The sequence below is a fragment of the Siphateles boraxobius genome, unplaced genomic scaffold, assembly GCF_051911475.1.
Source record: "Siphateles boraxobius isolate OS27281-9 unplaced genomic scaffold, OSU_SipBor_1 137, whole genome shotgun sequence".
Classification (NCBI taxonomy): domain Eukaryota; kingdom Metazoa; phylum Chordata; class Actinopteri; order Cypriniformes; family Leuciscidae; genus Siphateles; species Siphateles boraxobius.
In genome coordinates this window covers 1885001-1902562 of record NW_027508741.1, presented here as the reverse complement: position 1 = coordinate 1902562, position 17562 = coordinate 1885001, and the positions used below count along the sequence as shown (strand labels likewise).

Below are 17562 nucleotides of genomic sequence, written 5' to 3'. Positions count from 1 at the left end.
TCGCGAGAGGAAAAAAATCTGACAGGAAATGCCTCGCGCGCTCTCACTAACCTAACGTTAAATTACACTAAAAGCAAACGCGCCAATCGCGAGCGTCGATTTAAACTACCGAAACCCTCCAGATAAACGATACCGACCCTCAAAAGGCGATGTTTTGGTAGATGGTATATCGTAAAAGTGATCAGAACTTACCCATGATGTTGATGTTCAAATAGCGCTTTAGAAACCGATCGTTCTTTGGCAGCCCTACATTCCCCTTGTTACCACTTCCGCGAAACTCTGCTACGCCATTGGCGTAAAAAACGGTCACGTGAGTGGAGTTTGATTACGCAAAATACGTGCCTCGACTTTGGTGAATAGCCAGGAAAATTAATAGCTCTCGCGATATTAAGTGCGTACGCACACCTCTCTGAGGCAGATCCCTATGGTCCGACCAGTAAGATAAAAAGATAAAAAATAATTTAGTAAAATATTTTTTCCCCCTATTTCTCAAATTTATAATTTCTAAAGTGATGGTAGGCTATGCATATTAATTAATATTTAATAATTGTATGTATTCACGGTTTGCGTGTAGTACAACTTGTACTACAAGCATACACTTTTTAAATATTTATTATAATTTATTAAAAAACATTTTTTGTATAATAATATGAAAGTTCTTTTACTCTTTGGCATTTTAAAATTAATCCTACTTTTAATTTCTTTTTGTATTACATCATATATATATATATATATATATATATATATATATATATATAGAGAGAGAGAGAGAGAGAGAGAGAGAGAGAGAGAGAGAAAGAGAGAGAGAATAAACTTAACTAAATGTCTTTTAATGTTACCAGTAAAATTATCTTAATAGCGAAGTTTCATAAAAGTAAAAATAAAAAAATAAATGACAATCAATACAATTATGTGGTTGTTTTATTGATAGAATAAAGTTATTATACATAATTTATTTATTATATAATTCTTTGTTAAGAGGTGTAAATTAGATGATTTGTGTAATTGTATTTAGGTATAAATGGAGAGAGTACTGGTCTGTAATTGGTTAGAAATTATGAGCCTATAAAACAAATAAAATCTCCTATAATATCGCCTATAAAATAACAAATCTTCAATGGCTCCCAATGTTATAGTTTTCATCACAACACTATTTTTTTTAACTCAGAGAACAACATATAGATAATAAAAGAGAAAAAAAAACGTCATGAAAGAAAAAAAATACACAAAATGTAGTACATAAATGAATAAAATACTGTCAACTGCCATTATACATGTGATTAGTACCACAACATTTTTTTTAGTTGAATATTTTAATATTATTTCTGCTACAATAAGTGCTTGTCAAAGACTCTTATTTTAAAATTCCAATGTTGCGCATGCGCAGTTAGTGTTGTGTACAACGCCATGTCCCAGTTTCAGCATGTTTCCGAATCATCGCTGCTGTCACTGTAACAGTTACATGATCTGACATTAACCGGTAAGGTCACGGACACCATTGATTTTTACTGAAAGCAGCTGTGATAGCAGATCGCAGATCCCGTAATCATCTTTACTAGTAGAACCGGTTTGAAATGATCAAGGACTGTATTGAGTGTACAGTGTGTGATTTAGTGTGTTGAACCGCAGCACCGGAGGGTCATGAGCTCCAGTGCCGGTCCGGGTTCGGGTTCTCCGGGCCTGAGGAGTCTCTTCAGTCACGGGAAGCTCGAGAACCTCCTCGCGGGTCTGAGCGGAGGAGTGGCGTCCACACTCGTGCTTCACCCACTGGATCTGGTCAAGATCAGGTTTGCAGGTGTGATTTCAAAACCAAAAACCGACAGCTAATGACATGTAGATCCGCTTTAAAGGGATAGTTCACCCAAAAATGAACATTAGCTCCTGATTTACTCACCCCGAAATAATACTAGGTGTGACATTCTTCTTTCAGACGAATACAATCAGTTATATTAGAAAATGTCCTGGCTTTTCCAAGCTTTATAATGGCATGGCAGTGAATGGCTGTTTTTTTTAAAGTCCATAAAAGTGCATCTATCCATCATAAAAGTGCATCTATACATCATAAAAGTGCATCTATACATCATAAAAGTGCATCTATACATCATAAAAGTGCATCTATCCATCATAAAAGTTCATAAAAGTGCATCTATACATCATAAAAGTGCATCTATCCATCATAAAAGATGCACTTTTATGATGGATAGATGCACTTTTATGATGGATAGATGCGCTTTTATGATGGAGATTTGCACTTTTATGATGGATAGATGCACTTTTATGATGCACTGAAAAAAGTTTTTCATTCATCCAATTAAAAAAATTTAGGGTAATGGTTCACATCTATATTTTATAACTTGAGCCAATGAAAAATAAATAACTTGCCCTAACCAATATTTTCTCTGTCTATTAAAACTATTTTTTTAAACCTGGCACAAAGTATATTTTTCTTGTTGAATTAAGTCAATTAATTTAAATTATATTTTTGATCTAAGCAAAAATATATAGATTTAATCAAAACAAAACTTCTCATTTAAGAAATATGTATTAGAAATTATTTGTTTTCTCGAATCAAATATATATCGATTTAATTAAACAATTATTTCTAATTTTTAAAAATAAGTTAATAGAAATTATTTATTTTAAACAAACAAAAATATATGGATTTAATAAAACATGTTTCCCATTAAGGAACATTCATTGTACTTAATATTTAATCTTATCCAAAATATAATAAAAAAAGACATACATTTTCATTGCATTGATATTTATTATCTTATTCACAACTTCAACATCCACAATTTCAGTGCTCCAAGTGTCAGATGTTTAACTTCTGAGCTGGCAAACATTGACCTGAAAACTACAGCCATAAAGGAATACCACCGTTTTTTGAAATGGGGGTTATTCACCGTCTCAGTGCATGCATTGTCTTAGTCTGGCAGCGCCGCCGCTAGCTTAGCTTAGCATAATGAATGGAATGCTTTGTTGCTGGATAGCATGTCGTGAGTAAAAGTGTAAAAAAAAAAAAAACAATTCCTTCTCGCAACGAGTAATTCCTAATTCCTTCATTCACAACGAGTACAAATAGCGATGCAGATTAAGACTAGGTGATTTCCTAGGCAGATATTGATTTGGGACTATATTGGGGCGAAGCACTACTTGGGTGCAGAGATATCACACAACACCTGAATGATGTATCAGTCGTGTGATATCTCGTGATATCCCAATATAGTCCCAAATCAATATCTGCCTAGGAAATCGCCTAGTCTTAATCTGCATCGCTATTTGTACTCGTTGTGAATGCGCAGACCACGAGAAAGAATTAGGTTGTTTTTATTTAATCACTTTTACTCACGACATGCTATCCGGCAACAAAGGATTCCATTCATTATGCTAAGCTAAGTTAGCGGTGGTGCTGCCAGACAAAGAGAATGCACGCACTGAGACGGTGAATAACCCCCATTTAAAAAAAACGGTAGCGTGTTCCTTTAACGAGAACAATGCAGTGAATTAGGGAAATGGAACAATTACTCAGTTTTATCAGAAATGCAGCTGTGGTAAGTATCTCACTATCTCTGTCCTCATTGTATTTTATGATGCTACAAATAATATCCAACCGTAAAAAAAAACACAGAAGAAATTTGAATGAAGGTACAGAATCTCATCTCATAGGTATAAACTGCAAGCAGTTGCAGGTTCCAACTAGTCTCATCGCAATTGTATCTGAACTGGGCTGCTTCAAGGCATGACAGGTTCTACTACTGAAATACTGAACCTATTTCTTTAGAACGCCGAACCATAGCCAGTCACTCAAACATGACATCTCAAACATAACATCACTTACGGGTGTAAACTGGGATGTGTGGGAACCCTGAATTAAGCTCTATTGTAGAGCTGGTCATAGAGCCTTTTAACTTTGTTGGACATGCCTTTTGGGTCCAGCTCCATGATGACTTTCTGGATATATTCAAATGTCAGTTTCAATGTCTTGGGATATTCCAGATTGCACGCATAAAGAAGGCCCAGGAGAATTGCAACAGCATTTGCAACAGACGGCAAGTTGCTCAGAACCTCTTGACCCTCAAGAATGATGCCAATATTTGTGGGTACAGCTTGTGCATCTCTGATGATGAAGACTGCCATCGTTTCTTGCTGAAGAATTTGTCCAGCCTCTTCTTCCTCTGACACCTGGAAAATAATTTAAGAAGGAGAAAAAAGAAAAATGATTAAGCAATCGATACAGCTTGGGTTTTCCCCATTAATATTCCGACGGCCTTATATCGTATATTCTTATATTCAGGACAGCTAATACCATATTGGCCTGAATATAAGACCACATGCAAATAATGAACTTTTATGAACTGTAGTGTCCCGTTCCACTGCGTTAACATTTGATGTGAATATACGTTGTGTTGTACAGTATGTTGAGATGGAGGCGCCAGAACTGCAACCGATAGAATGCACGATACTACGATATTTCTTCAAAAGTAGATCGTGGAGACATTTTAATCGGCCACGATCAAATCTTGATATCGCACACCCCTACTGTAAACTATTAAGGTAGCCCTTGCTTGCACATTTCTCTATTTGAAATTAGCCTTCAGACTGTTTTTAGACATATATCTGAACATAGTCTGATGTCTAATTTGGAAGTGGACAGCCTTATATAGCAAGCATTTTCTCATCTCTAAAGTAATCTTGCCTTACCAGGAAATCTTTGATGAGGTCCTCCACTGCTTCTCCCATGTAAAGGATGAGACATTTAAGTGCAATCTCCCTCTTTGTAGCGATGTCAGTATCCTGCATCAAGATAGTAAAAATTAAAATCCATGAATTTGAGTGTGTCAAGGTGTAAAAACTTACTCCTATAATATTTGTTGCGCCTCCATGCAGTAGATAATGGGCCGTCTTTTCCAATAGCACTTTGAATAGGATGTGAGGTACAGAGTTCTGTGGCTAACTCTTGGACAAGGGACCCATCTACCTGACAATTATGATTCACTAAAAACTGAGTGATTGTCTTCTGAGTGACCGGAACAGACACGGTACCAATAAGAAATTGCAGTTCCTCAAGAAGTACATTTACAGCTGCACTTGACACCAGGTAAATGTTTTCCAATTTTAGGAGAACTGAGGCTAACTTTAGCTCGACATCTTCTATCAAATCTTTAGGTTCTACAAAAGTTGGTTCTTCAAATAGTAAATCATCATTCAAATCAATCTCACTGTTAACTGAATCAAAAGCAGAGGGATAGAAGTGTGATCTGTGAACTATGCCAGGTTTTAGATCTCTTACTGTACACACTTTGTGTTTTCGCCATTTGTGAGTGTGGAAACTTCCATATACATTGGTTTGATATGAACAGTCAACATACATACAAGTAACTGATTCATTATTTTTCAAATGTTGGCCAATGTGGTGAAAAAAGTCAGTTTCAGTAGCAAGTTGGTTGCAGTCACAAACGTGGCACTTAAAATGTGAGATGTCTTCTATAGATGAATGCGGAGAAGGGTGGTGTGTACATAGATGCTTCAGTAGAGCATTCCAGGTTTTGCACGAAAATGGGCAGTTTTCATACAGGCAGAGATAAGAGTGGTGCCTTCCATATTGTTGATGATTGAGTCTATTATGTTTTAGCAGTTCAGATCTTCTGGTACATGAATAGATGCAATGCTTGCATCTCCACATCCGTTTGTTAACCAAAATAGCCCACGAAAAAAACAAAATCCCCCCCAAAAAAGCTAAAATTTGGACTCTGCAAAAATACCTGCACAAATACTTCTAGAGGGTTTCTCCCACCACCACAACAGCAGCTATGATAAGGTTGAGGCCGATGAGACGTTTCCACCTGTGAACTCCAATATCCTGCATAAGAGAGAGAAGGGAATGAGAGAGGCCCAGGCAGAATGTCTTGGCAATAGTCAAAAGTAGAAAGCGCTATACATTTATTTATCATCTCAACAGATTTGAATTGTCACACATTAATTCATTTGAACTGTTTATTAAAGCATCATAACATTGAAATTACATTATAAAAAGAGCTGTGTGCATACTTTTTATCATTTTAAGATGTTCAGATCAAAGCGGACCTATCACATCAGTTTAGCCAGAAATTCCCTCTACCCTCTGGTCTCACCGCTTTGTGTTGTTTGCTTGGAGACACGAATCTGCTGTGGTTTAATTTAGAATGAAATTTTCGTTGGCGGAATAAACGTGTCTAAAAATATATACTGTCTAAAATGAAACTTGCAATTTTAAGTTATTTAACTGTTTTATAAAATAAATATGTTGGCAATCATGCTGGTTTTTTGGGAGAAAGCGCTCTTGCTCGTGTGATATCGTAATAGGCTATGTAAGGGCTAACTTTACAAGGCCATTACGTTATTTTTTTTTATCTCAGCCTAACGTAGTTTTTTGACACTTAAGTACAAGTCATCTACATTAACAGACAAACATTAAGCCTTTATATTAATTATAAACTGAATTCTGAAGTATTTTACTAACCTCGAATAACGTATTAATGAATGACTGTTGCGTACGTCGCTCGTTCGACAGAGTGAAAAAACACTAGTCTACAGCATCCTGTGTCAAGGTTGGATTCAACGTGGCTTTACTGCCCCCCTGTGTCCTCTGGCTAGTACTATTTATTTTTGAAAACCAACCGACATCGCCCGATTGGCGCCAATGCAGCAATAAAAAAAAAGTTTGCCAATGGAGCAATATTAGACATAAATAAATGTTGTATTTCGTCAGTCATAATTATCCATACATTAAGCCAGTCCCTTAACATGTAACATTAGCTTATTCACTTAAGTTAGTTGATCAGGTTAACCGTTCTAACGGTTTTAACGTTATTCTTATGGCTGACTGAGATAACGTTCCGTTCAATGCTTAAACGTTCACGTTAATTACCATTGTAAAATCAAAAAAGTCCACGGGTTTTCTTTAAACGTATGTTCCCTTTTGAAATCGGTCAGGAATTGATTTACGTCGACATATTGTGTAAACTCAGCTAGCTAACACACCAAGTTAACATTTCAAACTATCGTAGTAGGCTACATGCTTATCTAACGTTACAAGAGAAAGTCAGCGCCATGTCTGGCATAAAATTAACAGCTACTAAATACAGCAGATTTAAATGGTTGTTTGTTTCACTTACCAGAGTTTTTCTGCGATGATTCTGATGGTTGTTTGATTCTCAAAGTCTGGCCTGGTGAAAGAAAATGGTGATCCACGGAGCGACTTGAAGAGCGATCTGGTGACTGACTGTCACTGGTCGAGATTTATGTTTAATGCCCATGCGCGGGCCTGTGTGTAACCTTGAAATTGTACATTCGTTGAAACAAATTTTTCTTATTTAAGATCTTAATGAAAAATATTTATATTTAACACTGTTTTGAACGAATAAAATATAACTTAAAAAATAAAACAAATAATAGTAAACTGAATTGAAAGAAAAATATTAATTGAATGAAGTACTGCTTGAAAACCTTTTTTCAGTGTGGATATATGCACTTTTATGATGGATCGATGCACTTTTATGATGGATATATGCACTTTTATGATGGATAGATGCACTTTTATGATGGATATATGCACTTTTATGATGGATCGATGCACTTTTATGATGGAGATTTGCACTTTTATGATGGATAGATGCACTTTTATGATGGATATATGCACTTTTATGATGGATCGATGCACTTTTATGATGGATAGATGGACTTTTATGATGAAAGATGCACTTTTATGATGATAGATGCACTTTTATGATGGATAGATGCACTTTTTTGATGGATAGATGCACTTTTATGATGAATAGATGCACTTTTATATTGGATAGATGCACTTTTTTGATGGATAGATGCACTTTTATGATGAATAGATGCACTTTTATATTGGATAGATGCACTTTTTTGATGGATAGATGCACTTTTATGATGGATAGATGCACTTTTATGATGATAGATGCACTTTTATGATGAATAGATGCACTTTTATATTGGATAGATGCACTTTTATGATGGATAGATGCACTTTTATATTGGATAGATGCACTTTTATGATGAATAGATGCACTTTTATGATGGATAGATGCACTTTTATGATGAATAGATGCACTTTTATATTGGATAGATGCACTTTTATGATGGACAGATGCACTTTTATGATGGATAGATACACTTTTATGATGGATAGATGCACTTTTATGATGAATAGATGCACTTTTATATTGGATAGATGCACTTTTATATTGGATAGATGCACTTTTATATTGGATAGATGCACTTTTATATTGGATAGATGCACTTTTATGATGGACAGATGCACTTTTATGATGGATAGATGCACTTTTATGATGGATAGATGCACTTTTATGATGAATAGATGCACTTTTATATTGGATAGATGCACTTTTATATTGGATAGATGCACTTTTATATTGAATAGATGCACTTTTATGATGGATAGATGCACTTTTATGATGGATAGATGCACTTTTATGATGGATAGATGCACTTTTATGATGAATAGATGCACTTTTATATTGGATAGATGCACTTTTATATTGGATAGATGCACTTTTATGATGGATCGATGCACTTTTATGATGGATAGATGCACTTTAATGATGGATAGATGCACTTTAATGATGGATAGATGCACTTTTATGATGGATAGATGCACTTTTATGATGAATAGATGCACTTTTATATTGGATAGATGCACTTTTATATTGGATAGATGCACTTTTATGATGGACAGATGCACTTTTATGATGGATAGATGCACTTTTATGATGAATAGATGCACTTTTATATTGGATAGATGCACTTTTATGATGGATAGATGCACTTTTATGATGGACAGATGCACTTTTATGATGGACAGATGCACTTTTATGATGGATAGATGCACTTTTATGATGAATAGATGCACTTTTATATTGGATAGATGCACTTTTATATTGGATAGATGCACTTTTATGATGGACAGATGCACTTTTATGATGGATAGATGCACTTTTATATTGGATAGATGCACTTTTATATTGGATAGATGCACTTTTATGATGGATAAATATACCGGGCTAATATGGTCGTACTTCCTGGTTCTGGTAAGAACTCTAGCGGCTGCGTTTTGAACTAGCTGTAGTTTGTTTGAATCTGAATATATGGCCTGACATGATGGCGCCAGTATGCACGGCAAGCCGTCTGTCTCTGTCCCGTTTGTTTAGTTTAATATTTGCTATCGCCCTACTTATTTCTACACACTGTCAAGATGTCTCTGCTCTGCTCGTTTATGATCGCGACACACTTTTCAGCATTAGATTATCTGCTGATATATTGTCTGAAAGACATGATTTGGGAGACCGCTGGGACTCGAGGCTTCCTCCTTTGCTGTCGGATATACCCGAGGACCTGCGCCGTTTACCTGTGGCTCTTCCCCGTAAGAAACGTTACAGGCGACGGGGAAAACGCGGAGGTGTGCTGGTCAGATTCAAGGCTTACCTGGCGTCCACCTGTGTGACGTGTCCTGATGGGCGCTACGTTCCTGCTGCCGGGCGCTTGCCGGGGATGAGAGATCGCTGGCTCCGTCCCGTTTTTCCTGGCTCATGGATTATTTCCGAGGCTCATCTGCTGACGGTTCCAACTTCTCCCAAGTGGGCTCGGATTAACCGAGCTGGTGTGGTTTTTTCGAATCTGCGCCCGCTAGATCGCGCGGCACCCCAAGCCAGCGAGGAGCAAACTCTTCGTCTGGCTTTGTTTAATGCTAGATCGATAGCTAACAAGACTTTTCTCCTCAATGACTTCTTCACTTCTCGGGAGCTGGATTTTATGTTCTTAACAGAAACCTGGCTTCATGATGGTGAGCTCACGTCTTTTTCAGAACTTCTTCCTCCCCAATGTGGATTCCTCAGCTCCCCTCGGATCACAGGTAGAGGTGGAGGACTAGCCTCTGTGTTTAAATGTACCTTTCAGTGTCGGGAGATTCCGTTTGACAGTTGCTCTAGCTTTGAGCTGCAGCTGTTTGAGACTAATCTTCCTGCGATCATACTATGTGCGGTGGTGTATAGACCTCCTAAGTTTAACAAGGATTTTATTCAGAATTTTGCTGACTTTGTGGCTGGGATTGCATTGAAATATGACCATTTTATAATTGTTGGTGATTTTAATATACATGTGTGTTGCGAATCCAGACCTTTGTCTAAGGATTTTCTTAATCTAATTGATTCTTTTAATCTTGTGCAGTCTGTCACTGGCCCGACACATGAAAAAGGTCATACTCTGGACCTTGTGCTGTCTTATGGCTTAGATGTGGCCATTAGTGAAATTTGTGACACTTGTATGTCGGATCATCTGCCTGTTGTATATACTGTAGTTGGCCCCTGTTCGGACACTTTGCCTGTTGTGCCCGCACGCAGTGTACAATTAACCCTTTAACTGCCTCACAGTTTTCTGCTGCCTTTAAAGACTCAGTGCTGTACAATCTTGAAGATTGTAATCTCAATGTGGATGAACACACTAATCTCTTTAATTCTATTTGTATTGATATACTTGACTTTGTTGCTCCACTAAGAGTTAAACGCACTAAAGCACTAACAGAACCTTGGTTAAATGACCATACCCGATCTCTCAGGCGTGCCTGCAGAACAGCTGAGAGAAAGTGGAAAAAGGACAAACTCCAAGTTTCATTTCAAATTTTAAAGGACACATTACATAAATACCAGGGAGCAGTTAAATCTGCTAAAACTCAGTTTTTATCTCTCCTGGTTGCAAATAATACACAGAGGCCTCAGGTTCTTTTTAAAGTGTTTAATTCTCTTGTTAACCCTTGTGAAACTGTCTGTGCTGTGCCATCCACATTGTTGTGTGAAAACTTCCTGATATACTTCATAGATAAAATTTCTGGCCTGAGCTTTTCATCCCCTACTTCTACCAGTGACCCCTCTGTTCACACAGTATGCCCAGCTGTCTTCCAGCAGTTTGAGCCAGTTACGCTGCATGGTCTCTCTGACGTAGTTAAGCAACTTCGTCCGGCAAACTGTCTGCTGGACAGTATCCCTGCTCGCTTATTCAAAGATGTTTTTAACACTGTTGGGCCTAGTATTCTATCTATGATTAATGCTTCTCTCTGCTCAGGGGTTGTTCCAGCTGCTTTTAAACATGCTGTTGTGCAACCACTTTTAAAAAAGAAAAATTTGGATCCTTCAGTTTTGTCTAATTTTAGACCCATTTCTAAACTTCCATTTTTATCTAAAGTTTTGGAGAAGGTAGTTTTTAATCAACTTCAATCATTTTTAGATGAATTTAGTATTTACGAAAAATTCCAGTCTGGTTTTAAACCCCGCCACAGTACCGAAACTGCCCTTCTAAGAGTTTATAACGATCTTCTCTTAGCAGTCGATTCAGGAAAATCTGCTGTTTTAGTGCTCTTAGACTTGAGCTCTGCCTTTGACACCGTCAACCACTCTATCCTCTTATCCCGGCTCAAACAAAGTGTTGGCATTACAGGCTTAGCCCTTTAATGGTTTGAATCATATCTGGCAGATAGGAGTTTTGCGGTCCACCTTGTGAATTGCTCTTCATCGGTTGCTCCTCTTTCTTGTGGGGTCCCCCAAGGTTCCATTTTGGGACCTATGCTCTTTTCTTTGTATATGCTGCCATTAGGGTCCATTTTTAAAAAACATAACATTTCTTTTCACTGCTTTGCTGATGATGTTCAAATTTATTTGCCTGTAAAAAACAATGAGAAGGATAATCTTCAGCCTTTGCTGAACTGCTTGAGTGAACTAAAAATTTGGTTGAATCAGAACTTTCTCTCTCTAAATGATAATAAGACTGAAATTGTTGTGTTTGGTCGTGTGGTACATTTTAATGTCTGTGTAGATGCTCTTGGTATTTTAGGATCGCATGTTCGACCTTTTACCAAGACTCTGGGTGTGATTTTTGATAATGCTTTTAAATTTGATAAACAGATTAGTTCAGTTGTTAAAACCAGTTTTTTTCAGCTGAGGCTTCTGGCGAAGGTCAAGCAATACCTGCTACGCAAAGACTTTGAAAGAGTCATACATGCTTTTATTATGTCCCGTTTAGACTACTGTAATTCTTTGTATGTTGGATTGGAGCAGTCATCCCTTCGTCGGTTACAGTTAGTCCAGAACGCAGCAGCTCGACTTCTAACCGGGACTAAAAAGCGCGACCATATTTCACCGGTCTTAGCCACGCTGCACTGGCTTCCTGTTTGTTTCAGGATTGAATTTAAAATTGTACTAACGGTTTTTAAAATTTTAAATGGGTTGTCACCGTCTTATTTAACGGAGCTCTTACATTTCCATACACCTGTCAGAGCACTGAGGTCTTGTGATCAGTTGCTCCTCGATGTGCCCAGATCTAGGTTGAAGAATAAAGGTGACAGAGCCTTTGCAGTGGCTGCTCCACACCTCTGGAATAGTTTACCTATTCATGTAAGGAAAGCTCGGACCATTGTAACATTCAAGTCCTTGCTTAAGACCCATTATTATGCCTTGGCTTTCAATTCAAGTTGAGCTTTGATATCTTGACCTATTGTTGCTTATTTTTATTGTATATTGTGTATTGTTTGTGTATTTTTATTTTAGTTTATTTTTTATCTTGAATTTTGTTAAGCACTTTGGTCAATCATGGTTGTTCTTAAACGTGCTATATAAATAAACTTGAACTGGAACTGAACTGAACTGGAACTGGATAGATGCACTTTTATGATGGACAGATGCACTTTTATGATGGATAGATGCACTTTTATGATGGATAGATGCACTTTTATGATGGACAGAGGCACTTTTATGATGGATAGATGCACTTTTATGATGGATAGATGCACTTTTATGATGGATAGATGGACTTTTATGATGGATAGATGCACTTTTATGATGGATAGATGCACTTTTATGATGGACAGATGCACTTTTATGATGGATAGATGCACTTTTATGATGGATAGATGGACTTTTATGATGGATCGATGCACTTTTATGATGAAAGATGCACTTTTATGATGGATAGATGGACTTTTATGATGGATAGATGCACTTTTATGATGGATAGATGCACTTTTATGATGGATAGATGCACTTTTATGATGGATAGATGGACTTTTATGATGGATAGATGGACTTTTATGATGGATCGATGCACTTTTATGATGGATAGATGCACTTTTTTGATGGATAGATGCACTTTTATGATGGATAGATGCACTTTTATGATGGATCGATGCACTTTTATGATGAAAGATGCACTTTTATGATGGATAGATGCACTTTTATGATGGATAGATGCACTTTTATGATGATAGATGCACTTTTATGATGGATCGATGCACTTTTATGATGGATCGATGCACTTTTATGATGGATAGATGCACTTTTATGATGGACAGATGCACTTTTATGATGGATAGATGCACTTTTATGATGGGCAGATGCACTTTTATGATGGATAGATGCACTTTAATGATGGATCGATGCACTTTTATGATGGATCGATGCACTTTTATGATGGATAGATGCACTTTAATGATGGATAGATGGACTTTTATGATGGATAGATGCACTTTTATGATGGATAGATGCACTTTTATGATGGATCGATGCACTTTTATGATGGATCGATGCACTTTTATGATGGACGGATGCACTTTTATGATGGATGGATGCACTTTTATGATGGATGGATGCACTTTTATGATGGATCGATGCACTTTTATGATGAAAGATGCACTTTTATGATGGATAGATGCACTTTAATGATGGATCGATGCACTTTTATGATGAAAGATGCACTTTTATGATGCTAGATGCACTTTAATGATGGATAGATGCACTTTAATGATGGATCGATGCACTTTTATGATGAAAGATGCACTTTTATGATGCTAGATGCAGTTTTATGATGGATGGATGCACTTTTATGATGGATGGATGCACTTTTATGATGGATGGATGCACTTTTATGATGGATAGATGCACTTTTATGATGGAAAGATGCACTTTTATGATGGATAGATGCACTTTTATGATGCTAGATGCACTTTTATGATGGACAGATGCACTTTAATGATGGATCGATGCACTTTTATGATGGATCGATGCACTTTTATGATGGATAGATGCACTTTAATGATGGATAGATGCACTTTTATGATGGATAGATGCACTTTTATGATGGACAGATGCACTTTTATGATGGATAGATGCACTTTAATGATGGATTGATGCACTTTTATGATGGATAGATGCACTTTTATGATGGATAGATGCACTTTTATGATGGATAGATGCACTTTTATGATGGACAGATGCACTTTTATGATGGATAGATGCACTTTTATGATGGATCGATGCACTTTTATGATGAAAGATGCACTTTTATGATGGATAGATGCACTTTTATGATGGATAGATGCACTTTTATGATGGATCGATGCACTTTTATGATGGATCGATGTACTTTTATGATGGATCGATGCACTTTTATGATGGATAGATGCACTTTTATGATGGACAGATGCACTTTTATGATGGATAGATGCACTTTTATGATGGACAGATGCACTTTTATGATGGATAGATGCACTTTAATGATGGATCGATGCACTTTTATGATGGATCGATGCACTTTTATGATGGATAGATGCACTTTAATGATGGATAGATGGACTTTTATGATGGATAGATGCACTTTTATGATGGATAGATGCACTTTTATGATGGATCGATGCACTTTTATGATGGACGGATGCACTTTTATGATGGATGGATGCACTTTTATGATGGATCGATGCACTTTTATGATGGATCGATGCACTTTTATGATGGACGGATGCACTTTTATGATGGATAGATGCACTTTAATGATGGATCGATGCACTTTTATGATGAAAGATGCACTTTTATGATGCTAGATGCACTTTAATGATGGATAGATGCACTTTTATGATGGATGGATGCACTTTTATGATGGATTGATGCACTTTTATGATGGATAGATGCACTTTTATGATGGATGGATGCACTTTTATGATGGATTGATGCACTTTTATGATGGATAGATGCACTTTTATGATGGATAGATGCACTTTTATGATGCTAGATGCACTTTTACGATGGACAGATGCACTTTAATGATGGATCGATGCACTTTTATGATGGATCGATGCACTTTTATGATGGATAGATGCACTTTAATGATGGATCGATGCACTTTTATGATGGACAGATGCACTTTTATGATGAAAGATGCACTTTTATGATGATAGATGCACTTTTATGATGGATTGATGCACTTTAATGATGGATAGATGCACTTTAATGATGGATAGATTCACTTTTTTGATGATAGATGCACTTTTATGATGATAGATGCACTTTTATGATGATAGATGCACTTTAATGATGGATAGATGCACTTTTATGATGATAGATGCACTTTTATGATGGATAGATACACTTTTATGATGATAGATGCACTTTTATTCGTATGAAAGAAGAATGTCATAAACACCTAGGATGACTTCAGGGTGATTAAATCATGAGCTAATTTTAATTTTTGGGTGAACTATCTATTAAAGCTAACACTTTTACAATAAGATCCCACATGTTCCATATTGCAGTGAGTGATGGGCTGGATGTGAGACCGAAATACACTGGTATTCTGCACTGCATGAGGAGCGTCTATCACCAGGAGGGGCTCCGGGGCCTTTATCAAGGGGTCACCCCCAACATCTGGGGTGCTGGAGCATCATGGGGGCTTTACTTTTTCTTGTATGTATTTATTTCTGTATGCATTTATCTTGCATGTATATATGTATCTTGTATGTATTTTAAAACATTATTGTTGTCATTTTAAGTGGTGTGGTCTATTACCAATTCAATTTAAAGGGGTTGTGACATGAGAAATCAAATTTGTCCGAATCTTTTGTAGTGATGGACAACGATTAATCGCATCCAAAATAAAAGTTTGTTTACATAATATATGTGTGTGTACTATGTGTAAATTGTTTTGTATATATAAATACATATACATGCATGTATATATTTAAGATTTTTTTATTTACTTACATATAAAATATTATATATTTGCGATTAATTGTTGCCCATCACTAATCTTTTGTACAATTAAAACATCCTGCAAGTTTCATAACTTAAAACATCCTCCTCATTATAAACAAAGCATTTATTTAATCCTACAAAAACATCACATGGCCAAAAACATTTGCATATGCCCGCCTCCAGAGCAAGACATCGACCAATAGTTATACATCATCGCACCATAAGCCCCGCCCACTGGCGTTCAGTCGCTTAACGGCTGAGATTTGGAATTTCTGACATATTTCTGAAATAGAATCTTTTGTTTCTTGATCATAAAAAAATGTTTCTTGATCATAAAATCATCATAGGATCATGTGACACTGAAGACTGGAGTAATGATGCTGAAAATTCAGCTTTGATCACAGGAATAAATTATATTTTACTATATATTCACATAGAAAACAGATATTCTAAATTGTAATAATATTTCACAATATTACAGTTTTTTGTTGTATTTTTAATTAAATAAATACAGCATTGGTGAGCATAAGTGACTTCTTTTAAAAACATTGAAAATCATACCGACCCCAAACTTTTGAATGGCAATGTATATTTGTTTTTTGTGCAAAACATTATAAGTGAACCTCAAGAACATATTAAAATAATACAAAAATCCACGTCATGACCCCTTCAAATTTATAATAATAATTTTATAACGAAAGTAAGTAATTTTTTGTTGTCTGTGTTATTTTTAAATATGCTTATATAGTTTTTTTACACTAAATTATTTCAGCTAAAAATTATTTCAAGAGAGAGTTTTTTTATGGTTTAATTATGAATTTATTACAATAACCCTGGTCTTGTATACATATATATTTTTGCATACAGAGCATTTAATGACTGTTGAATTAGTGAAAATTAGTCCAGAGTAATTTATTCTGCCTACCACAGATACATCAATATACTGTTAGATATATACACGTATCTCTTAAGTAATATAACTTATTTTTATATTCATAGTTACAATGCAATTAAAGCTCACACCAGAGAGCGGCGACAGAAGGAGCTGAGCGCTACTGAACACTTGCTGTCGGCCGCCGGAGCAGGTCAGGCTCATTCCCACCCAAACCACAAGAAATACTGTTAATATATTATACGTGCTTAAATGGTAACACTTTACATATACATATGTATGTATTCACACAAAATTATGTTGGTTATGTCTTAAATGAATGTAAACAGTTCAGAAGGGAAACACGTGTATCACTATATTGGATCAGTGCATTCGCTCTTAAACTCAAAGAGTTTTTTTGTGATTGTTGCGGGCAAAAATCCTTGATTTTGCGGCAGGTTTTCTTAAAAAATGTGATGGAATATGCGGGATATTTATGCAATTTTATGCGATGAAATTGCGGGAACTTGCAAAAACTGCGGTTTGATGAAAGAGAGAGAAAAAAGTGATTCCCCAACCCCCTTTTCTCACTCGGCTTTT

General features: G+C 36.2%; 2 protein-coding genes across 3 annotated transcripts in view; one reads left to right on the top strand and one right to left on the bottom strand.

Moving 5' to 3' along the window:
* Positions 1-292, bottom strand: part of septin7b (septin 7b) — a 32992-nt gene extending 32700 nt beyond the window's left edge. For both annotated transcript variants that reach the window (XM_077229985.1, XM_077229986.1), the window contains exon 1: positions 193-292. The gene's annotated coding sequence lies outside the window, so the exon portion shown is untranslated. The remainder of the gene's footprint in view (positions 1-192) is intronic.
* Positions 293-1368: 1076 nt separating this feature from the next.
* The window catches only part of slc25a32b (solute carrier family 25 member 32b), a 24188-nt gene continuing 7994 nt past the window's right edge, over positions 1369-17562 (top strand). The window contains exons 1-4 of the mRNA XM_077229987.1: positions 1369-1480; positions 1630-1795; positions 15653-15803; positions 17091-17176. Of these exons, the coding sequence (XP_077086102.1) occupies positions 1642-1795; positions 15653-15803; positions 17091-17176 (391 nt within the window). The 5' untranslated portion in view covers positions 1369-1480; positions 1630-1641. The remainder of the gene's footprint in view (positions 1481-1629; positions 1796-15652; positions 15804-17090; positions 17177-17562) is intronic.